General features: G+C 33.6%; 1 protein-coding gene across 3 annotated transcripts in view; it reads right to left on the bottom strand.

Moving 5' to 3' along the window:
• Positions 1-26,200, bottom strand: part of APOOL (apolipoprotein O like) — an 82,314-nt gene that overhangs the window by 12,720 nt on the left and 43,394 nt on the right. For all 3 annotated transcript variants that reach the window (XM_003917944.4, XM_009197866.4, XM_021932867.2), the window contains exons 2-8: positions 25,948-26,052; positions 20,344-20,463; positions 17,408-17,462; positions 15,902-16,000; positions 8,234-8,325; positions 899-1,012; positions 619-736 (exon numbers count right to left, since the gene is read on the bottom strand). In XM_003917944.4, the coding sequence (XP_003917993.1) occupies positions 619-736; positions 899-1,012; positions 8,234-8,325; positions 15,902-16,000; positions 17,408-17,462; positions 20,344-20,463; positions 25,948-26,052 (703 nt within the window). The remainder of the gene's footprint in view (positions 1-618; positions 737-898; positions 1,013-8,233; positions 8,326-15,901; positions 16,001-17,407; positions 17,463-20,343; positions 20,464-25,947; positions 26,053-26,200) is intronic.

The following is a 26,200-nucleotide window of genomic DNA, read 5'->3' as shown; positions in this document are numbered from 1 at the left end:
CACCTTCTTTGTGATCACAGTAAAATCATGGCAGTATTTGTTTAGAAAGTATAATTGTCACTGTTTGGTTTCACAAAGTATTTATTGCCAGTATGGAATACCAGCAACATTATAAGTATTATAATTGATGATATTTCTACTATTTGATGCTGAAAGTTCTTTTGGTGCCTAAACTTAATAAAACTAAACTTAATAAAAATAAAACAGTCTTAAGATTGACAGGGAGACTGATAGGTAAATAGCACAAAAAATGGAAGCTGACATTTCTTTATGTAGGTGTGACTCATCCCTTTAAAATTACAGAATCTAGAAAGGCCCATTTCCCCCACCTGATAAAATAGCTCAAATTTATAAAGTTATATTAAATGCTTCACCCAATCAACGTGTTGGTGCTACTCTATATACTCACATACAAAGATCTATATTATGAACTATGTGGTAATTTAAAGCCATTGCAGGTACCTAAGTACCTCATAACCTAAAAAGAAACACAAACCACAGATTGAAAAAGACAAAATATTTATGGGGAGAACACATCTTAGTTCAAACCACTAATGATAATGCAATCAAATTATTTAAGAAAAGAATGAAAACAAAATTAACTTATACCCAACAAACCTGAAGTGGATTCTGATTTGGTCTTCGCTTCAGAGCTGAGTTCTGTTGGCAAGGGCACTGAGTGTTTCAAGACGTCAGTTGTTTTTGCAGGTACTTCTATTTCGACAGAGGATCCTAGCTGTTTATCAAACAGATTTTTCCTTCATAAGTAAATCATTTTACTAATTCCTTCATCTACTTTCTCATTTTATCCTCGACCTCTGTCCAGTACCCTCATTACAAGCCAACACCCACTCAAACAAAACTCAATGTTGACCGCCTTGCTCCATGTAAACTCTACCTTAGTTTTTTCTTTATGTTTAGGGAGTGACTCTTCTTTGTTGCTTTTTGTCCACAGTGATTTCACTGCTCCAAAAATTTGCTGGCTTGTAGCATATATCTTTTTCCCTGTTACCTAATTAAAACAAAAAGTAAGTCAAATAACATATTTTTAAAAGTTAAAATCAAAAATGTATTTTAGATTTGTCAGGTATTTTATGTGAACACTCAGATCAGAATCAATAAAGATATAAATCTCTAAATCATATAACACAAAGCACCATTTCTAAAATTTTATATGAAAAAATTGTTGTGTCACGCAAAGGGTTATAATGTATAATCTGCATTCACACTGTAACATATAAATTTGAAACTATGTCTTTTTAAAAATTTTTTTCAGCTTTAGTGAGATTAGACTGACATATATAAAATTGTATCTATTTAAGGTATATAACATGGTGATTTGATGTAAGTGAAAACTGTATTAACAGAAGTTTGGGGAATATAGTTCGAGATAATGAACTGCTGACTGAGAAAATGAGATTTTTAGCATGCTACAAAGTTAATGCTTTTGCTTAAAATTTGATGGTGCTTTCTCCATTCATAAAGAAATAAAAAGCATCAACTAATTCCTCCAAAGAATAATATTCTTTTGTGGTAGAAAGGTAAAATAAACAATGACTGATAAATACACTCAAGAAGAGAATGGGATGCTGGCTGAATTCCTAAAGTTACTGTTATTTTCATTCATCTCTATTTCTCTTTGAAAATCTACTTCTGATTTCTTCTTTTTCCTATTCTTCTCCAATCCTTTTGTTTATTATAGTTAAAGTAATTTCAACAGCCATTGATTTTTCAAGTTTTGAAGATGTTTTGAGGGGTTTTCCAGGATTACAATTTCTACAAACATAAATTTTTAAAAAATTATGTTTCCATCCTCAAATAAAAATATTTATTGTTTTTACTAAGTATATCTCTATACTTGAAAAGTTAAGTAATAAACTAATATAAAGAAATTCCTCCTCCTCCCCAAATATAACCTTGGTTAACAGTTATACATATATTCTTCCTGAATTTTTACTCATACATACATTATACATACACAGATTTTAAAACAAATGTAATGTTAATATTTATAGATCTTTCAAAAAAGATGAGGTATATCTATATGTACTGGCATGAATGGAAGTCCATGATGAACCACTAATTTGAAGAAGTTACAGAATAGATTACATAATACAATCTCAATTAATTTTTCAATTAAATTTTAAAATAAATTACACATGTATTTAGTTTGTTTTCCTTTTCAAATACTTGGGATCACAGTAAACATGTTATTCTGAGATATTATTTTTTTAAAAGCTTGACAATATTTCAAAGGCATGGTTCTATATTACTTTATATGCCATAGGTCTACTTTTTAAATTTGCTTCTTAGTTTAGTATTCTATAATGGATGCAACACAATTTGTTGAACAAATTCCCTGTTGAGGCACAATGATTTAACAAATCCCCTATTGGTGAGCATATGGACTGTTTTCCTTTTTGTGGGTAGGTAGATGGCAAGTATAAGCAATGATGAAATTAGTATCCTTATACATACAACTGGGACCATAACCCTTATAGTATTTCCTCAAAATAAATTCCTAGAGCTGAAATTTCTGCACTGAAGAGTACACACATTTTAATTTGACAGTATTACCATGTTGCTCTCCAGAAAGTCAGCAATATACTGCAGCAATTTACATTCCCACCAAGAGTATATATCTGTTTTCCTACCCTATTTACCAGCAGTGATATTATAAGTCTTTTAAATCTTTGTCAAATTTAAAGGCTAAAAACCAATATCTAAATGATTTTTCAAATTTGCATTTATTTGTTGATGAAATCAAGTATCTTACGTACATTAGGCCATTTTTGTTTCTTATTTTGTAGACTGCTTGTTCAGGTATTTTTTCATTTTCCCAGAGGGCACATTCATCTTTTGCTCATTGATTTATAGGAGTTCTTAATACATGAAGGATATTAGTGCTTTGTCACATATGTTACAAATAGTTTTCCTAGTTTTTCATGTATCCATTACCATTGTGTATGGTAATATTGTAATCTACAGAAATGTATTAATTTTGATGTTGTCAAATATGTCAACTTTTTCTTTGATGGCTTCTAGATTGTAATTTGCTTAAGAAAGCCTTTCCCATCAACTCGTCATTTACATCAGGTATAACTCCCAATGCAATCCTACCTACCCTCCCCATGATAGGCCCGGTGTGTGATGTTTCCCCTTCCTGAGTCAAGTGATCTCATTGTTCAGTTCCCACCTATGAGTGAGAACATGCGGTGTTTGGTTTTCTGTTCTTGATAGTTTGCACAAGAATGATGGACAGCTGCCATCCATGTCCCTACAAAGGGGCACAAACTCATCCTTTTTATGGCTGCATAGTATTCCATGGGTGTATATATTGCCCACATTTTTCTTAATCCAGTCTGTCACTGATGGACATTTTAGGTTGATTCAAAGTCTCTTTGCTAGTATGAATAGTGCTGCAATAAACATGCGATGTGCATGTGTCTTTATAGCAGCATAATTTATAATCCTTGGGTATATACCCAGTAATGGGATGGCTGGGTCATGTATGGTACATCTAGTTCTAAGATCCTTGAGGAATCGCCATACTGTTTTCCATAATGGTTGAACTAGTTTACAGTCCCACCAACGGTGTAAAAAGTGTTCCTATTTCTCCACATCCTCTCCAGCACTGTTTCCTGACTTTTAATGATAAGCCGTTCTAACTGAAGAGATTGTGAGATGGTATCTCATATAAATATGAGTTGATGGGTGCATACACCAACTTATAGCACAAGTATACATATGTAACAAACCTGCACGTTATGCACATGTACCCTACAACTTAAAGTATAATAATAAATAAAAATAAAAATAAAAATATAAAAAAAAAAAAACTAAAAAAAAAAAAAAAAGAAAGAAAGCCTTTCCTATCTCAAGATTAAACAGGTATTCCTCTTATTTCTTCTCATACCTTTTATAGTATTCTAGTTTATGGTTAGATGTTTATTCCACCTAGAATTAGTTTTCCCACGATAGTTGGTAAAGGTCTGAGTAATTTTCAAAACAGCCAATTATCCCAACACATTTCTCGAAAAAAAAAAAAAATCTATCATTTCCATTACACACTGATTTGAAATGCCACCTGTACCACATATGCATCCCTACCCTCATGTGTACAAAGATATACTCAATATAATTGATTGAATATTCTCTTTTGTCCTCTTGATCTATTTTATTATGTATGCTATAGTAACCAATACACAGTAGACAGACAACAAATATTAGGTGAATGAATGTCACACTCCATTCAAATCCAGGGCTTTTGTAGGAACTGAATTAAATTTCTAGATTTTGAAACACCTGCCATATTTCAACATTTAGTCTTTCATCCAGAAACAGGATATATCTCCAAAGATATTGAAGATTTTTTGTTAAACATTCTTTACATATAAGTGAGATCAAACAGTATTTGTCTTTCTGTGTCTATCTTATTTCACTGAGTATAATGTCCTCTGGGTTATCCATGCTGTTGCAAATGGCAGAATTTCTATTTTTAATGGCTAAATAGCACTCTGTTGTATATATGTACCGAATTATCTTTATCCATTTATCTACTGAGAGACACTTAGGTTGTTTCTAATCTTGACTATTGTGAATAATGCTGCAATGAACATGGAGGTGCATATATTTCTTCAAGATACTGATTTCATTTTTTTTTTTTTGATATATATGCAGAATAGAAGCAGAGAGTAGAATGGAGGTTGACAGGGGATAGGAGTGAGGTAAATGAGATGTTGGTCAAAGGGAACAAACTTTCAGTCATAAGATGAACAAATTCTGGGTATGTAATATGCTGCATGGGTGGTGATGGATGTGTTAATTTGATTGTAATAATCATTACACTATATATGTATGTCAAATCATCATGTTGTACACCTTGAATATATTTAATCTTTATTCATCAATTAAATATTGTGAAAATTTAAAAATACCCTTCAGTAAAGTTTGATAGTTTATTTTTCTTTTAAACAGGTATTAAAACATTATTTGGTAAGTCTATTCTTAGATATTTTATAGCTTTCAAAGACAGACTACTTGTTACTCATTACATAAGTTAATAATAAAAATATTGTGAGGAAAATTATAAAGAGCAAAGAGTAATTCCATCTTGAAGAGTATTTTCAAAATGATGAATAACTGGAGTGAGTCTTTCATTGTTCAAAGGACCTTCTAGACTATCATTTCTTAAACTTTTTAATATCATAGACACCTTGGAGAAGCTCTTGAAAGCTATAGGCCCTTTCCTTCAGAAAAATACAGATACAGTAAAAAGCTCTCACCTGACATCCTTTTAGGAGACGTGACTGATTAATAAAATGTTTTAAATTTATTATAAATGATGTTTGTAGAATGCTGAACATTCATTCCTACCAGGTGCTCTCCAAAATGCTAAGGTACTATCTTTCGGAAGTTGATTAGTATGCTTATCAAGAGTAAGTTCCCTTTTTCCCCAAGTTGCTACATCAGTTCTACTTGTAATTAAACAGTCTAAATGTAACATAATATGATAAAATACAATTATAAAAATAATTATTGTTTCTAGGAAAATTAAGTTAAATGCTTCATAAAGACACAGATGTGAATGGCTAAAAAAATAACTGCTATGAAATTAGAGGTGAGCAAGACAATTATAACAGCTGGGAGAAGTAATAAACATCTAAAAGGATTCTGCACTCATCTTTTTTTAAATGTTTTTAATTGTTCATTCTATTTTAAAGGAACCTAATCTGGAAATTGTAGAAGACATACTACAAACATGGCTTACCGTTGGAAAGATGTTATAGATCTTTAACCAGTAGACCAATACTCAAAGAAAAGCCCTACTTCAAAACAGAGAAAAGGAAAGACTTTTTTTTTTTTTTTTTTTTTTTTTGAGATGGAGTCTCAATCTGTCTCCCAGGCTGGATGGAGTGCAATGGCGCAATCTCGGCTCACTGCAACCTCTGCTGTCTGGGTTCATGTGATTCTTGTGCCTCAGCCTCCCGAGCAGATGGAATTACAGGCGCCCGCCACCAGGCCTGGCTAATTTTTGTATTTTTACTAGAGATGGGGTTTCACCATATTGGCCAGGCTGAAGAAAGACACTTATGTTTTAATTTGAAGTAAAATTGTGGGTATATATTTTTATATATATTTTTACAACTCGCTGCTTTAACACTTTTGATTAATTGCTAACTACTAGTCCTGATTATGTCAAATAAGGTTTTTCTTGTACACACATGACTTTTCATAAAGTTTTGGAGAGGAGGGTGTGCTACAGACTCTCTAAAGTCCATCATGAATCTCAGGTTAAAAAAATTATATATTTGAATTTTTAAAATATTAAATATGATATTATTATAGTCAAAAGAAAAGCAAGGATTTCAACCCTAAGAATTAAAGTAACAATTATTTACCCCAGAAGAACATTTACAAGTTAATCTCTTATATTAGAAAAATTGCTATTTGAAGTTCAGCAATTCTTTTTTTTCCTTTTGTAAAAGTAAAATTCAATACTTTATTTTAAAAAATAAAAATAAGACACATACTATGATCTCATTCTTACCTGTCTATTCATACATTTGTTTTTCTATCTCTGTGTATGTATGTTAAGATGTCTAGAAGAACATTCCATCCAAATGTGGACATGGATATTTGTATGGATAGATGCATTTTGGGCGATTTTTTTCCCCTAAACTTTTCTGAAATATTTAGATTATCTAAAGATAAGCAGGCACAATTTTTAAAAACAACCATGATGTCATTACTCTTAGAAAAAAGAAGAATCAGGGCTGGCCACAGTGGCTCACGCCGATAATCCCAGCACTTTGGGAGGCCGAGGCAGATGGATCACCTGAGGTCAGGAGTTCGAGACCAGCCTGGCCAACCTGGTGAAACTCCGTCTCTACTAAAATTACAAAAATTAGCTGGACATGGTGGTGGGCGCCTATAATCCCAGCTACTCGGGAGGCTGAGGCAGGAGAATTACTTGAATCCAGGAGGCGGAGGCTGCAGTGAGCCAAGATTGCGCCATTGCACTCCAGCCTGGGTGACAAAGCAAGACTCCATCTCAAAAAAACAGAAAAAAAAAAAAGAAGAATCAGTGGAAGCATCATCCACTGGGAGGAGTAATGAACATGGAGGCCAAAAAATCTGAAGCTCAGTATGATGTTGGGCAAATCAGTCACTATGAAACTCCTCTGAGCCACAGTTTCCCTATAGATAAATGAGAAAAGATCAAAGTTGAATTAAATGAGCTTAATGTTTTCTTCCAATACTAGCATTTTATTGATTTCAGTGGTTAATTCCTATGTAAATTATTAAGAAAGTTTTAAAAATAAGTTTACCATGTTATCAATTATTTCAGGTATAAGTAGACTTAATGAATAATGTTCTCTTCCTCTGTTATGAGCTTCTATAGTTTGATCACATTACAAACTACATAGTACACCATATCCTTGACACTCTCAATAGGCAACTTTCTCTACATCAATAGTTAAAGAGATGAAGCAATGGGAATACAAGTACAGAAAGTCCTTCTGGTAACACCACACATTGTTTCAAGCATGAGGGGGATATGTTAACTGTTGGGAATTAAGAGGAGAAGGAAAAGAGGGAGAAAAATGCATAACCCAAAGTTTTCCTTCTCAATCTGAACATGTGTTAAAAATAAAATACTGACAAAAACTGTTCAAATCATTAAAAGAATCTGGATTTGTACTTAAGCTCACAAGAAAAAGACAAAACAACTATAATAAGCATTTATACAGGTGTTTCTTAGTTCTAAGTGGTTTCAATATTGAGTTCGTGTGTGTGTGTGTGTGTGTGTGTGTGTGTGTGTGTTTTACGTTCAAAAACCACTGAAGCCAATCTATCAACTGGTTGTTTCTCATGTCAGGTTAATCTGCTGAACCAAACAGCTGCTAGTATTTTAATCTTCTTTTACATAAAAATTGAAGTTTATATACCTTAATAATAGAGCAGTATTTCTCCCCATAAATTCTAATTCAGTGTCTCTGAACGTAATCCTCAAATCTGCCTTTACATTGTTGAATTATATTTAAACAAATTCATCCTATTAAGAATGGCATTTACCATGCTGAGATGCTAATGTGATTTGGCCAACAGAGTTGACACCAACTACATCTCTTAAAATTAAATGTTGAAGGTGCTGTGTAACATTTAAATATTGTCACACTGAGAGTTTAAACAAATACTGAAATGTTGCTATTATTTAAAAAGAACTTACCTTAGCAATTATTATGGACTGAACTGGGTAGCAAACAGTTGCTCCTAAAGTGGCCAGTCCCAGAGGATAAGTAATTTTCTTAAACTTGGAACCTATAAAATGCAAATAAATTATTAAACTCCAAATATATGCCACCAGAGACTTGATGTTCTTATACCGTAATGCTTTCTTTGCTCCCCTGGTAAGCCATGACACTCTGTTAAATTACTTTTTATGTAATTATACCAATCAAGATGGAAGCCAAAATGCCCTTAAGGATCTCAAGTCAATTACCCCTTAGCTGTCATGTCCAATTTAACAAAAGTATTCTCAATCTAATACTGACAATTACCTACACAAAAGGAATGGATGATTTTCTGCTGCTTGAAAGCTAGGTATTTTTCATGTCCTACGAAACCCAAATTTATAACCACAATTTTGCAAGTATCTAATAAAGCATGATAATATAGAGAATTAATTAACTACTGTGTTTGTGACACCATATTAAAGTGAAATGGACTCTCTCTTACGTCTCCTTTTTGATTAAGTATTTAGGAAGGTTAGTTACTCAACTAAATAATCAGCTAAGGACTTTAACAGGTGCATAACTCCTTCATGTCACTGATTTAGAATACTGAATAATAATCGCAAGTAACTTGACATAATTAATGCATATCAAAAAGTGCCTTAACTATGCATCATTTAAGAGTTATTTTCATATCTTTTTTTGGTAACAAAATCCTTTCAAAATATCTTTCAAATAGAATCTCCCTAGGAAATTCAATATATAAAACCTATAAACTTGATGCTGCTGTGACTAACTTTGGGGTAGGAAGCTCTGTATCAAACCCTGGCTATATGGCTTTTCCTTTATCCTGATACCACCACTAAACACTTCCATGAAACTAAGGGTTCTACAGAATAGTTTGAAATCCACCACTTTAAGCCATAGCTTAGTTCCAAGTAACTGTTGATTCAAAATAATATGTACGTTAAATGCTTCTCTGAGTATCTTAGACTGTATATATGATCTGGGTAATTGGATGATGGATTTTTAAATTGGGATAAGTACTTTCATGATCTGAAGCAGCTTATACAACCCCTAATCTAAAAAGGGAACAGCCTATCTGGTATATTATACAAATGAAAATGAATGTTTGCAGGCAAATTTGCAGTTTACGTAAGAGAAAAACTAGAGGTCTCTATCGGTCTGGTTTAACTATTATTAAGGAAGCTTTCTATAGTCATGTCTATAATGGACTGAGGTGAGGGGTGGCGGGCGGCCAGGCTGATTCGAACTAGTTTAGCTTTTCTTTAGATTTAGACTTTTGTGGTATGCAGAAAGAGGGTTTAAGTATATTAAAATGTCCTAAGTTGCTCCTTTACTCTAGTCCTGCTCGCTGTTATTCCGTTACCTATAGTTAAATTTCTTATTTCATAATTCTAATATCTCTTGATGTAAGTTCCCTTGACTTAACCAAATTCCCCTACTTGTGCTGCTCCTAAACATAGCAGGTGGCAGTTTTTCCTTATGTGTCATTTTAAAGATTTTTAAAAGACTTACAGTCATCCTCTCTTTACCTGATAAGAGAGGCCAGTCTGCAAGAAAAAACTACTCTGATATTTGCTGTTCTCCTCTATTTTTAAATAAAATGCATCCTGACAAGCAAATACTGAGGGATTTCATCACCACCACACCAGCGCTGCAAGAGCTCTCAAAGGGAGCACTAAACACGGAAAGGAAAAACCATTACCAGCCACTACAAAAACACACTGAAGTACACAGACCAATGGCACTATGAAGCAACTACATTAACAAGTCTGCAAAATTAACCAGCCAGCACCATTATGACAGGATCAAATTCACACATAACAATATTAACCTTAAATGAAAATGGACTAAATGCCCCAATTAAAAGACACAGGATGGCAAGCCAGACAAAAAGACAAGACCCATCGGTGTGCTGTATTCAAGAGACACATCTCATGTGCAAAGACACACACAGACTCAAAATAAAGGATGCAGGAACATTTACCAAGCAAATGGAAAGCAGAAAAAAATCAGGGGTTGCAATCCTAGTGTCTGACAAAACAGACTTTAAACCAACAGATGTCAAAAAACACAAAGAAGGACATTACATAATGGTAAAGGGTTCAATTCAACAAGAAGAGCTAACTATCCTAAATATATATGCACCCAATACAAGAGCACCCAGATTCATAAAGCAAGTACTTAAAGACCTAAAAAGAGATACAGACCCACACATAATATAGTGGGAGACTTTAATACTCCACTGTCAGTATCAGACAGATCATCGAGACAGAAAATTACCAAAGATATTTGGGACTTGAACTCAACTCTAGATCAAGTGGACCTGATAGACATCTACAGAACTCTCCACTCCAGGAAAAAAACAAAAACAAAAACAAAAACAGAATACACATTTTTCTCAGTGCCATGTGGCACTTACTCTAAAATTGATCACATAATCGGAAGTAAAACACTCCTCAGCAAATGTAAAAGAACTGAAACCATAACAGTCTCTCAGACCACAGCACAATCAAATTAGAACTCAAGATTAAGAAACTCTCTCAAAACCGCACAACTACATGGAAATTGAACAAGCTGTTCTTGAATGACTTCTGGGTAAATAATGAAATTAAGGCAGAAACCAAGATGTTCTTTTAAACTAATGAGAACAAAGAGACAACGTGCCAGAATCTGCAATGCCGCTAAAGTAGTGTTAAGAGGGATATTTATAGCATTAAATGCCCACATCAAAAAGCTAAAAAGATCTCAAATTGACATCCTAACATGACAACTAAAATAACTAGAGAACCAAGAGCCAACAAACCACTGAGCTAGCAGAAGACAAGAAATAACCAAGCTTCAGAGCTGAAGGTGACAGAGGCACAAAAATCCCTTCAAAAAAAAAAAAAAAAAAAAAATCAACAAATCGAGGAGATGATTTTATTGAAAAACATCAATAAAATAGACTGCTAATTATACTAATAAAGAAAAAAGGAGAGAATATTCAAATAAACACAATCTGAAATGATAAGGAGGATACCACCATTGATCCCACAGAAATACAAAACACCATCAGAGAATACTACAACCACATCTATGCAAATATACTATAAAATCTAGAAATGGATACATTTCTGGACGCATACACCCTCCCAAGACTGAACCAGGAAGAAGTTGAATCCCTGAATAGGCCAGCAAAAAGTTCTGAAATTGAGGCAGTAATAAATATTCTACCAACCAAAAAAACCCCAGGACCAGATGGATTTACATCTGAATTCTATCAGAGGTACAAAGAGGAGCTGGTACCATTTCTTCTGAAACTATTCCAAACAACTGAAAAGGAGGGACTCCTCCCTAACTAATTGTATGAGGCCAGCATCATCCTGATACCAAAACCTGGCAGAGATACAACAAAAAAAAGAAAAAGAAAACTTCAGGCCAATATTCCTTATGAACATCAATGCAAAAATCCTCAATAAAATACTGGCAAACCAAATCCAGAAGCACATCAAAAAGCTTATCCACCATGATCAAGTTGGCTTCATCCCTGGGATGCAAGGCTGGTTCAACATATGCGAATCAATAAATGTAATTCATCATGTAAAAAGAACTAAAGACAAAAATCACATGATTATCTGAATAGACGGAGAAAAGGCCTTTGATAAAACTCAACATCCCTTCATGTTAAAAACTCTCAATAAACTAGATATTGAAGGAACACACCTCAAAATAATAAGAGCCATTTATGACAAACCCATAGCCAATATCATAATGAATGGGCAAAGCTGGAAGCATTCCCCTTGAAAACTGGCACAAGAAAAGGATGCCCTCTTTCACCACTCTTATTCAACATAGTACTGGAAGTTCTCGCCAGGGCAATCAGGCAAGAGAAAAAAATAAAGGGTACTGAAATAGGAAGAGAAGAAGTCAAATTATCTTTGATTGCAGACAATATGATCCCTGTATCTAGAAAATCCCGTCAACTCAGCCCAAAAGCTTCTTAAGCTGATAAGCAACTTCAGCTAAGCCTCAAGATACAAAAATCAATGTCCAAAATTTGCTAGCATTCCTATACACCAACAACAGGTAAGCAGAGAGCCAAATCACAAATTAACTCCCATTCACAATTGCCATAAAAGAATAAAATACTTAGGAATACAGTTAACAGGGAAGTGACAGACCTCTTCAAGGAGAACTACAAACCATTGCTCAAGGAAATCAGAGAAGACAAAAACAAATGGAAAAACGTTTCATGCTCATGGATAGGAAGAAACAATATCGTGAAAATGGCCATACTGCCCAAAGGAATTTACAGATTCAATGCTATTCCCATTCAGTTATCATTGACATTCTTCACAGAATTAGAAAAAAACTATTTTAAAATTTACATGGAACCAAAAAAGAGCTCATATAGCCAGGACAACCCTAAGCAAAAAAGAACAAAGCTGGAGCCATCATGCTACCTGATTTCAAACTATACTACAAGGCTACAGTAGCCAAAGCAGCAAGGTATTTGTACAAAAATGGGCACACAGACCAATGGAACAGAATAGAGAACTAAAACCACACATCTACAACCATCTGATCTTTGACAAACCTGACAAAAACAAGCAATGGGGAAAGGATTCAATATTTAATAAATGGTGTTGGGAAAACTGGCTAGCCATATGCAGAAAACTGAAATTGGACCCCTTCCTTACACCTTATACAAAAAGTAACTCAAGATGGATTAAAGACTTAAAACATAAAACACAAAACTATAAAAATCCTAAAAGAAAATATAGGCAATACCATTTAGGACATAGGCATGGGCAAAAATTTTATGATGAAATCACCAAAAGCGATCACAACAAAAGCAAAAATTGACAAATGAGATCTAATTAAACTAAAGAGCTTCTGCACAGCAAAAGAAACCATCATCAGAGTGAACAGACAACCTATAGAACGGGAGAAAATTTTTGCAATCTATCCATCTCACAAAGGTCTAATATCCAGAATCTACAAGGAACTTAAGCAAATTTATAAGAAAGAAACTAAGAACCCCATTTAAAAATGGGCAAAGGACATGAACAAACACTTCTCAAAAGAAGACATACATGTGGCCAATAAACATGAAAAAGAGCTCAATATCACTGATCATCAGAGAAATGCAAATCAAAACCACAATGAGATAATATCTCACACCAATCAGAACAGCTTTTACTAAAGTCATAAAATAACAGATGTTGGTGAAGTTGTGGAGAGAAATGAATGCTTTTACATAGTTGGTGGGAATGTAAATTAGTTCAAATATTGTGGAAGATGTGGCGATTCCTCAAAGATTTAGAACTGGAAATACCATTTGACCCAGCCATCCCATTACTGGGTATATACCCAAAGGAATATAAATCATTCTATTATAAAGATACATGTATGCATATGTTCACTGCAGCACTACCCATAATAGCAAAGACATGGAATCAACCCAAATGTCCATCAATGATAGACTTATAAAGAAAATGTGGTACATATACACCATGGAATACTATGCTGCCATAAAAAGGAATGAGATCATGTCCTTTGCAGGGACATGGATGAAGCTGGAAAGCCATTATCCTCAGCAAACTAACACAGGAACAGAAAACCAAACACTGCATGTTCTCACTTGTAAGTGGGAGCTGAGCAATGAGAAGACATGGACACACGGAGGGGAACAACACACACTGGGGCCTGTCATGGGAGGGTGGCGGGGGGAGAGCATCAGGAAAAATAGCTGATGAATGCTGGGCTTATACCTCGCTGATGGGTTGACAGGTGCAGAAAACCATCATGGTACACGTTTACCTATGTAACAAATCTGAACATGCTGTACATATACCCTGGAACTTAAAATATAATTTTTTAAAACAAAGGTAAAATGTCTCCTGAGATTCATTATATTTATGTCATTATCTATTAATAGGTTGAGATCTCCAATTTGAAAAACACTGGGTTAGACTATTCTAGCTCTGACATTTGGAAACATGGTGAATGACCTACGGAACATTTTCTCTTGCAAGAATGGTATAAGTATTTTACTGAGAAACGGAGTAATACGTTTTGGACAATTTCCTTCAAAATTTAATTCTTTGAGTCTTATTGTTTTATATCGTGATCTTGGTTTTTAATTATTTCTTACTGAATAATTTATAATACCTATTCAATTAGAAGTTGCTTGCCTACTATAATAAGAAATAGGATATAGGGAGGCATTCATATTAGCTATAGAGAGAGTGTTATGTCCATCCAGATGATATCTATATCTATATCTATATATATATATGAACATTCTACCATCCTAACTCTCATGTATATGCTATATATATATGTTATACATATATCTGTTATATATGTTATATATATGAGAGAGAGAGAGAGAGAGAGAGATATGTTAGAGTTAGGATGCTAGAATGTTCTTATAATTGCACAGCAGTTTTGTACTTAATTATGCCTTGAGTTGAGGCTTTTAGGACTATAGCTGGAAAAACAAACTACAAAGTACCTGACATCAGATTCCAGACTGGCTCAGAGCTGTGCCTTCCAAATATAAGCAATTTAGTTTGGGGACAATGTCTGCCAACTGGAGTGTGGACAAAGGATGACTGAAAGGTGACCAAAATGGCTAGTGACTAGAGAACTACACTAGCTTAGTAAGGGCTTGGAGAAATGAAAACCCTGTATACAAATTTTCATAGCAGCTCTATTCCTAATGACCAAAAGCTGGAAACAACCCAAATGTCCAACAGGTAAGTGATAAAGTAAACTGTGGCACATCCATATGAAGAAATACTACTTAGTAACAAAAAGGAACAAGCTATTGACACATGCAACAATCTTGATAATCTGAGTGAAAGAAGCCAGTCTATGTATGATTCCATTTAGATGGCATTCTCAAAAAGGCAGAGCTAGAGTGACACAGAACAGATCAGTGTTTCTGGGAGTTAGAAGTGGGAAGAAGGTCTGACTACAGACAGATAGCATGAGGTACTTTTTGGGAATAATATAACTGTTCTGTATCCTGGTTGTGGTGATGGTTACATGACTCTATGTATATATTAAAACTGATAGAATTGTATGAATCTACTGTGTCATAATTTTGAAATAAAATTTTTTTGAATATACAGCTGTTCCTATTAAAATTATAATTTGTCATTTTGTTTTCTAGGTAACTTTTTTTTTAAGACCTTAAGAGTCGCTAACTACCGAAAAAATTTCTTGAGAGTTTTACCTTAACGTAAAAATATATACTAATCACTCAAACTAATTTTCTCAGTCATGATCCCCCATATTCTGGGGGCTACTTTAAAGATTTGAGACAGAGATACTGATATATGAGATAAAATTTTATTTTCTCTTGGTCTCATCCTGACCAATGTTGTTAGAACTGACATGGTATCTCATTCTAGTTTTTATCTGCATTTCCCTAATGACTAATGACGTTGAACTGCCTTTGGAATAGCTATAGTTTTGAAAACACAAAGTCCTTATAAAAGTAAGCATGCTGTAATACAGAATCTAAAAATCTTTACAGTAGCCTATCCAGATAATATTCAATAAAGCATATGACGTTTTCTTATGATCGTAAAATTCAGAAACTAATATCGTGGCATTAAGAGAGAATATACTCTTAAAAACCCTACCTTTTCTTGCTGAAACCAAGCCCGCCAATCCTGAAACTGTAATAACTCCCATTTTCGGAAGAAAGTCTCGAGGAGGATTCTTCAGATAGACATAAGCATCTCAAGAAATCAGTTAAAAATTAACATAAATAACTGAATTCTACTGGGCATTCTATACAGTTATGATGCAGGAAGGTTAAAGAGATTTGCTAAGATAATAAGGTTTAAACACTCTTCAAAAGAGCTATATATAATGACGATATGAGTAGCAACCTAAAAAACTAGATATATTTACTTGTTACGAAATAACATTTTCCTTCTATAGGTGATTTAATATTTCTTTTCTTAATGATACCAGTGGTCATTACTATAAAGAAATGTAATGCTAGAGGGCACATCTTAATATGGGTTACCATAAGGTGAATTTCTGACTGTGTATGTATTATATCTCTATAATGAACATGCTTCTGCCCTTATCTGTTCAAACACTGGTAGCCTCCAGTGAGAACCGAAATAGATACTTTATAAAGGAGTTTTGAATAATAGTTTAAGGATATACACAGCTACTAGACCTTGCTTGCCACTATTCCCTAATAATCTCAAGACAGCCACTGCTGTTGGTTAATCATCACTGAGCCTAGATAAAAAGTAGATAAAGAGTAGGTGAAAGTCCAGATTTCTTGGCTTTCTATATATTTAAATTGTTTCTAGTTCCAAAAGTATACTTTTCTATCATAGTTAATTATTTAATGGCAATCACATATTTAATCCTATTCCTAATGATTGATGAGGAATATAATTTTGAATTTATTCCTAATACATTAAATAATGATAATTCAAAAACAGGTCATCAACTTCATGGAAACATTCAAAATTTTAGCTCATCTTTCTATCTCCCATACATATTTACTATGACAACTGGCATAAGCCAGGAATATTAGAAAGCTGTATCTGTTGCTAAATACCATTAACAAGCTAGAGTCAAATATAATTGCTTTTTAAACATTAGCTTAAATATTCCAGGGTTAGTGATTGCTATAACATTTCCTAGCCGTTGACAGCAAAATACAATGTATTTTAACAGCAAATAGCACTTAAACTAATTAGCAACAATGGAGACATGTTTTTAATTTATGCTTTATGATATATAATATAGACTTAGTAGTTAAAACAGACCTCAGTTTGTATCCTGCCACTACCACTTGTAGTTATGTAACCTCAATAACCTACTTAACCTTTCTAAACCTCAGTTGCCCTCATCTGTAAAATGGGAATAATTATAATACCAATACTAACAGAATTGTGACAAAAATTATGTAAAATGTTTAGTACAACACCTTAGCCAATAATAACTGCTGAATAATGAATACTATTGCTTTGCTATTATTACCAATAAATTGCTATAGAGAGTATCTTCTGAGTTGGCAAATGCATGATAATGGGTAACATACCAAGTTTATTTTTCTCATATTTAAACAAAGCAATTTAAAAACACAATACAACATTTCTAATTATTTACTCACCTACCTTTTCCAAATTGTACTGTATCCATTATCCCATTTTTCACAAAGACATAAACACCCTAAGCAAAAAAAAAAAAAGGGGAGGGGGAAGACACCTGCATTTTTGAAGCTGTTGATAATGAGACAAAATTGCCTGCACCTCCGAGATTATATTAAAAGGTTGACTTAGCATTATGCCCAAATCTAAATCCAGCTTTCCTGTGTATTTACTATCAGAATACTCATTTAACTTAGCTTGTTTTCATTTTCTGCTTTTCATTCTATTTAACATGGATAACATTTATACCATTTTTCTCATATAAATGGATGTCTATGAAATAATCAGAGCAGAAATGATAGTGAAGAAAATAAAGATCTATCATCTTATGTTATAACGAACTAGAAAAATAAATGGAATTTAAATAAAGCAAAGTATACTTCAGTTTAGAAGCAACATCTGATTAATAAAGATGTAGTAGCAATAACATAATGATTTGTAGAGGGAAAAAAAGAACAAAAAGTCTAAAGCAAAGGGCTTCATCTTCCTCCCTTTTCTTATTGTACATTAGAATGAGAAAAAAAAATCTAAATTATCTCAGGACAGAAATCATCCTACATAGACTACTGTTTATCCTGTTTTTAAATAGGAACATAAATTCTCTAAAAATCAAAACTATGTTAATCCATCGGAGGAATTAAAGTTTTAAAGCAAATCTTTAACTTTACCTGTCTCTAACTGATTTATTTTAGTGCAAAAGAGTGTTAAATATATTTATTGAGTGCTAGGTATTATCTCACTTATATAAGAAAAAAAAAAAGGAAGTCACAAAATGATTTACTCATGGTCATATTGTACTCTGTTGATGGAACCAGAAAACACAATCCAAATATATGGTCTCCTTCTCTGAACTAGCTGCTATGAAACCATGGGATAAAAACAGAACAAAAAAGACTTTCAAAGCAGAGAAAATAGAGATTATTATATTGGACAGGGAAGAAATAAGTTTTTGTTATAGAGATAGCTTGGTTTTGTAATTTTATCTTAGATATTTTAATGGTTATCAGAGAGATGCAGAGGTTCATCTTGGTTTAAAATTGTACAAATCAGCATAAATGCTAACTGCTATTGAACTACTTTTCTGTAGGGACTCTCTTGAGAATATTGCACCTTCAAAGTTAAAATATCTATTGACCAGTCGATTGGGAGTCATTTAACCATTAAGTCATCTTTTAAAAAATTTTTTTTCTTATCTCTGCTAAAGAATTCATTTTTACCACATGGGGTCAGTGCTATCTAAATTTCAAAACACCAAGCTAGCAGTAGTAGAAATTGAATTTGCTCTACATGATTCAAGGTTTAATGTGGAACAAATTTGAGTCAGACGTAATTTTTAAAGAATAGATTACATTTTTAGGGGAAAATTAGAAAAAAAAAAAGTTGTTTACATTTAGGACAAAATGCATTGGAAATTGCCTTTTTTCAACCTATTTGTTTGAGCATATTTAATGGAATAAAACATTCTTTTGAGTCTTAAATTGGATGATAGTTACAATAGCAATTTAAAGACCTCTCAGGAACATTTTATCTCACTGAAGAAAAATCTGAGAACATTATGGAAAATTACATCTCAGGAAGCTTAAGTCTGAATCATCTAGCTATTGGCATATAGTCATAGGGACATGATTCAGACCATAATTGGTTAAGGTATTTCCCTCTTAGAGCAAACTATTAGTAGCGTGTAGTACAACTAGTACCATAAAAATTGTATGACAAACACAAGTTTTCAAAAATAACATCATATATTTATCAGATATTTGAATGAAATATCATCTGGAATTATCAGAGTTCATTGATTTGGTATTTCACCTAAGCATACATTATTTTTTATAAGCTCATTAGATTTCTTTCTAAAGATAATGGATAGAAGAAACTAAACAAGAACAGTGGTTCACCATCAGGCTACAGCTGGGGAAAAGTCACATGGTTACTAGGTCAGAATGATGAAAACACTGGTAACAACATTAAGACACTGACACTGGAGATACCGATGCTAACACAATTATGTTTATGTGATGATAAAGAAACATTAGTGTTGTATCAGCTTACTCCACCACTCTGCTGATGGATATCACTAATTGAAGGCTAAGCATTAAAGTCACGTGTATTCTAGCTTGCCCAATAGCTTACTGTAGCTAGAATGGTCTTATGGGATAACCCCAACAAGTAAACAACACTTTGCTTAGCCAAAGAAGAAAATATTCAGAAGTAATCTCAGAACTTCACATAAAAAGTGAGGGATACTGTGTACATGCTAGGTGACACAAATGCTTGCTGAACTACTTTAATTTATGCAGTAGGGGTACAGTAGGTTCAATACAGCCACAAATTATTTGCTGCAACTTCTACTGAGAATTGGCATCTAATTCCCTTCCCTTTAAAACGAAGCTGGCCTTAGTGACTTAACAATAGAATGCTGTAGAAGTGACTTTCTTGGACATCTGATGATAGGCAAAAAGCCTGACAAATTCTGCCTAGGGCCACTTGTAACATTGTCTTTAGGAGCCCTGAACTACCCATGTTAAGTTATATCTGACCTATTTGAGATCACCATGCTTGAGAGGCCATGTGTAGGCATTCTAGTCAATAATCCCAGCTGAACCCAGCCATCCAGCCATCTTTAACAAGGTGCCAGATATGCAAATAAAGCTGTCTTGGACTGTCTAGATCAGCTCATTTGCCAGATGAACACCACTGGGCCACCTCTGTCAATGTCACATGCAACAGACAAATCATCTGTCTGAACTCAGATCAAATTTGTGACTTACAGAATCATAAGATGTAACATAATGGTTGTGGTTTTAAGCCACTAAGTTTTGGATTAGTTTTCTACACATCAATAGGTAACTGGAACAATTAAATCAGAAACCTCTGATATTAAACCACTATCAGAATTGACTTACCTTGCACCAGCCAATATAACAACCAGTTGCAGTCCGGATGGAAGCAAAACCCATTTGTAAATGACCAGGCTGCTCTTCAACATATTTAGACTGAAGCGGTGGTGCAGTATATATAGGGAGCTACAGGCAAAAAATGTTCATGTCAAAAACGTAAAATAGCTGGACTGTCCGTAACAGCAGTATGGCAGAACAGGAATCCTAATCAGCCTTCTTCCTAAAAACAACTAAAAATGCTGATAAAATACTTTGAAAAAACCATCTTAAATACAGGAATGATGTGGTAAACTGTTTATAAAGACTATTTAAAACCCAGAAATTAAAAGATGCCAAATATAGTATAATATAGTGGTTCTACTCTTATGTATATTTAGAGAAACTACTGTTTTTGCACACCCAGAGTTATGTATAATAATGTTCATAGCAACATTTTAATTACAACCAACCCAATGTCCATCCACAGTAAAATGGATACATTGGGGCATATTCGTACAAAGAAATATTAGAAATTAGGGGGTAAATATAAAAATTACAGCAATATGGAAAAATTTGGATGAATTTCAGGAATATAAGTTTACTTAAAAAAACCCAAAAACATATTGCTTAGCAATACAGACATATAAGGTAAAATTTAAAAGTAAAGGAGGAGAATAATAGTAAAAATTCAGGGTAATGATAACCTCTGAATGGAATGAAATGGGAACACAGGGGATTTTGTTTTCCTTTAAATTGGGTAGTAGGCACACAGCTGTACATCATTATCATCATATCATACCTTTCATATTTTGAACAGCCTTTTTATTCTAATTAGTATTTAATAAAAACACACATACACAAAAGCACAATGAAAAATTTAACCAGGTAGGGATTTACTTCCTTTTAAAAAAAAAATTTTTTTTTTTGGCTTTTATATTTAGGGTATAAATCATCCTATGAAGCTTGGTGTTTCATGAAGATATAACTGGAAATGATCAAGTTTACAAATCAACAGCAAGGGAACTAGATGATTAATGACTTTGGATTTGGTCCTCTATCAACAACAAACATGAAACTATAGTTAACACTATATTGTATTCTTGAAAAATGCTAAGAGTGGGTATAAAATGTCCTCATCACAAAAATGATAACTATTTAAGGTAATACATATGTAAACTGAGTTAGTCATTCCATAATGTATATATACTTCAAAGCATCATGCTGTACAAGGTAAATGCATACAATTTTATGTCAGCTTTTTAAATTAAAATTTAAAAGACATATAAACCATAAGACAGTGTCAGTTTGGTAAAGTTTTTCCAGTAGTAAGTCAGAAAAGTCTTGCTTTACCATTAAATGGCTCTTTACTTCCCATACCAGGATTAAAGAGTTAGTGTTTATCTTTCTACACTAATACTTAGATTTAAATTCACCACATTGCCCACTTTTTGATGGGGTTGTTTGTTTTTTTCTTGTAAATTTGTTTGAGTTCTTTGTAGGTTCTGGATATTAGCCCTTTGTCAGATAAGTAGATTGCAAAAATTTTCTCCCATTCTGTAGGTTGCCTGTTCACTCTGATGGTAGTTTCTTTTGCTGTGCAGAAGCTCTTTAGTTTACTTAGGTCTCATTTGTCAATTTTGGCTTTTGCTGCCGTTGCTTTTGGTGTTTTAGACATGAAGTCTTTGCCCATGCCTATGTCCTGAATGGTACTACCTAGGTTTTCCTCTACGGTTTTTATGGTATTGGGTCTAACATTTAAGTCTCTAATCCATCTTGAATTAATTTTCGTATAAGGAGTAAGGAAAGGATCCAGTTTCAGCTTTCTACTTATGGCTAGCCAGTTTTCCCAGCACCATTTATTAAATAGGGAATCCTTTCCCCATTTCTTGTTTCTCGAGTTATACCTGATGTAAATGACGAGTTGATGGGTGCTGACGAGTTGATGGGTGCAGTACACCAACATGGCACAAGTATACATATGTAACAAACCTGCAGGTTATGCACATGTACCCTAGAACTTAAAGTATAATAATAATAATAAATTTAAAAAAAGAAAGAAAAAAAAAATAAATAAATTCACCACATTGGCAACTGTGTGTAATTAGGAAGGTGAGAGATGCATATTTTATATTAAAGATGCATTTTATATATAAAAAGCAGGTGCACTGCAAGTAGAGAAGTTTCCCCTCTCCCCTAGAAAGGAGAGATATATGTGGATGTACTGGTGTTAGAGTGGGCAACGTTATTTACTTACATGTTTGTCCATCATGTTTCTATCCTCTCTATTATTTACACATCCCAATTCCAAACTTTACTACACTCATTGTTCTTATTCTCTCCTCTGTCCCCATCAAAGCCTGCTGATTAAGTTTTCTTTTCTTTTTTTTTTTTTTTTGCGACAGGGTCTTGCTTTGTCATCCAGGCTAGAGTACAGTGGCATGAACACAGCTCACTGCAGCCTCAACCTTCCGGGCTCAAGCAATCCTCCCACCTCAGCATCCTGAGTAGCTGGGACTACAGGCACACCCCCAACAAACCTGGCTAATTTTTGTATTTTTTTTGTAGAAACGGGGTTTCACCCTGTTGCCCAGACTGGTCTCCAATTCCTGAGCTCAAGCAATCCGCCCACGTTGGCACCCTAAAGTGCTGGGATTATAAGCGTGAGGCACCGTGTCTCACGGATTCAGGTTCTTTATCTGTTGCCAATTGTAAACAAAATTTTGTATATGAAGTTTTCTAGGAACAGCATTCAAAGTTCTTATCAGACTCTCAAAGGGGTCAGAATGGTTAAGAATCAGTGTTTTAAAGTATTTTCCTTCTAAGGCATGGGCATAGTTGAAAGGTTTATGATGACAGGATTTCAGCTCTACTGTAAGAATTTTAAGAGCTAGCCAGTAGGATGTTACTATAGTCTCCACTGAGAAGAGCATTCTCACTATAAATTTTGGAGGCCTTGGGGTTAAATGCCACTTGTTGTATAGATAGAAATTGTTTGTTCTCATTTCGAAATTATGATTACATTTAGTAAGCTATAAAACCACATTTAAAATTAAATTGAACCAAAGTAACTAAAACTCTCAAATCAGTATTTTTTCTGTTATTTCTCAGTGACAACAAGCAAATGACAAGAAAATAAGTACAATTCATCTCATAGAGGGATTTTAAAAAGAAATGTTCAGGGATGTGTAGGGCTGGCTATATACATGCATTCCAATTGCTAGTCATTTTACTGATCTGAACACTGTAGATTTCATGGTTAAAAAAATGATTGTCTCATGGTCCTACAGAGTTTTCTATTAAAGAGAGATTTAATTATGTTCACTAGATGGCATCTAAGGCAGGAATACATTGAGAATATTTAAAAAGACGCTTAGTGAGAAGAGTTGAACTAAAACAGATTTTCTGTTTAGCTACAAGTTTACCAAAAGATTCAAATAACCAAATAACTAGAACACTTCATTCATAAAGTATTCTGGTTTAGTAGAAGCATTATTATAGATTTAAACGGAAGTATAGCTCACTTTACACAATAAAAGTAGCTAGAAATGTTGCACATAAATCACATTTTAATCCCTTCAGAAATTCTACAGTCCTCAAGGATTGGATCCTGACTTTGTATATAGTCCCTAGCACGTAGTTGGCAACCAGCTTTGTTTAATGAGTAATTCAATTAAATGATATTTAAAATGTACTTGGGGAATACAACAAATACCAAGGAATACTGTGTATTCCATAATAAACAGCACTACTTTATTTTAAAATTTCAAAAATTAAATTCAGTCATTAGGGATTTATCTTCCTACCTAGATTTGAGCTGTCCAGATATGGGAGTGTCAAGGAAGCCTTAAAATCAACATCCTCCTAAGATTAATAAAAAGAAAAAATTAAAAAAATACTTAGAATCAGTTAGCGGGTAGGAAAATGACTCTACCCTAGACCATTAATGAAAATAAACTTTAGTAATTAGAACAGTGCCTCACAAATATATATAGAGGAGCTTAGAAAATATTTTTGGTTGAATTTATGAATATTACCTTTATGCATGTTAGTTTGGCAATATTATCAATTTTTTGTGCCTTTTGACCTACACTTCTGCTTCTAGAAATTCATTCTAAGGAAATGGTTATAGATGTATATATAGATTCAATACAAAGTGGTTCAACAAGTACTGAATACAATAGCAATAGCTGGAAATAGTCTACATTTCCAAAAATTTATGAAAATTTTACATTTATTTGATGGTAGTACATTCATACAACAGAATACTTATGACACCATTAAGAGTTCTGCCCAATGTCATCTAAGTAGTCAGTCATGGAAGCAGGATTCAAATTCAGGCCTGATTCAAAAACATATTATTAAGTGTGTAGATAAACCTTAGGGATGACTTAAAGTGGGAAGAGATAAAAAGCACAATGATGAATAGAATTAGTAACCACAATTACACCTCAACAGGCTGGCATGATAAGCCAGATCAACAAGGTAAAATTTAAACAGGTATAAATATACCTTCAACGAGTCCAAAAAGTTCAAATGCCTAAGTACAGACTGGGATGAGGCATACCTCACTGGTAGTCCATGTAAAAAGGCTTAATGAATTTTAGAGAACCACATGCTTACTGTATCACGGTCAAAGGCTGCTTATGAGCATGGTTGATTTTGAGCACTCAAACATAAAAACTAACACGATATTAGGCAGCATTAATAGAAATATAACATCTAGAAGAGGAGAAGTCAGAGACTGACTCTGTCCTGTAGCAGTCAAAACACCTTGGTTCATACATCCAAGTCATGGCACCAAAAACCAAAGTGCTTTTTAAAAACAAAAACAAAGTACTTACACCTGAAGAAAACACTAACTATCCTGAACATGCTTGGCAGAGGCTGATCATGATAGTGAGGAACTCAGAGCTGTGATGTATGAGAAATAGTTGAAGCAACTAAATGCTTTAAAATGTTTATCCTGGAAGCAAAATTACTTAAAGTATAACTGATATTTAAAGGCTTGTTTTTTGAAAGAGAGAAGTTTTCTGTTTGGCACCAATGCAAGAGATACAGTACCAACAGGTAGAAGTGATTATGAGACTAATTTCTGTCTGACATAAGGAAAGGACCTTAAATTAAATGAGAGGATTTAGAAAATGGAATGGGCTACTTAGACTCCTTTATCTAGAGTTTTATTCACGTAGAAGATATATGGCCACTAAATGTGTCTGCTATAGAGGGAATTACAGTACCATACAGAAGGTTGATCTAGAAAACATCTAAGGTCACTTCCAAAACTGAGATCTTAATGAATCTCTTAAACTGAAGTTTCCTAATACTGAATGTACCTATATACGTTTTTCAAGAAAGAAAAATCAGACTGCCTAGAACGTCTAACACCCTCTACTACTTATTGATTATTCATTAAGAAAAACCACCAGTTGTTTTTCATTGGAGTTAGAATTTTAGATGTTTGAGTTACATATTGTCTTTTGAGATACTTCATAACTATTTCTCTCAACTTTTAAAACCTACCTAACAAAGACTTCTAAGACATTTTTGATGAGTAAAGATAATTTTAAAAAATATAGCTTTTGTGTTATCTTGATATTATACAAAGTTCATAAACCTTTGTAGGCAAATTACCTGCTCTGGTTTCACTAGCTGCTTTTTGGATTCCTCTTCTTTGACTGCATGTACACTTACAGATGCATATATCAGACCTGCAGGCATGGTTGTCAGTTTTCCCATCTGAGAAAGATATATCAAAAACACCTTTTTAGTTGAAAAGCTTTCCATCTTCCATTTCCTAATAAATTCTGGAAGAATCTCAGGTAATCTATTGGTTTCACTGTAATATATTAAATATTCAAACACTCCAAATTACTTCATACATTTT

Source organism: Papio anubis, chromosome X, assembly GCF_008728515.1.
Source record: "Papio anubis isolate 15944 chromosome X, Panubis1.0, whole genome shotgun sequence".
In the NCBI taxonomy this organism is placed as follows: Eukaryota; Metazoa; Chordata; class Mammalia; order Primates; family Cercopithecidae; genus Papio; species Papio anubis.
The sequence above is the reverse complement of the archived record's forward strand: the minus strand, read 5'-3'. Positions and strand labels throughout refer to the sequence as shown.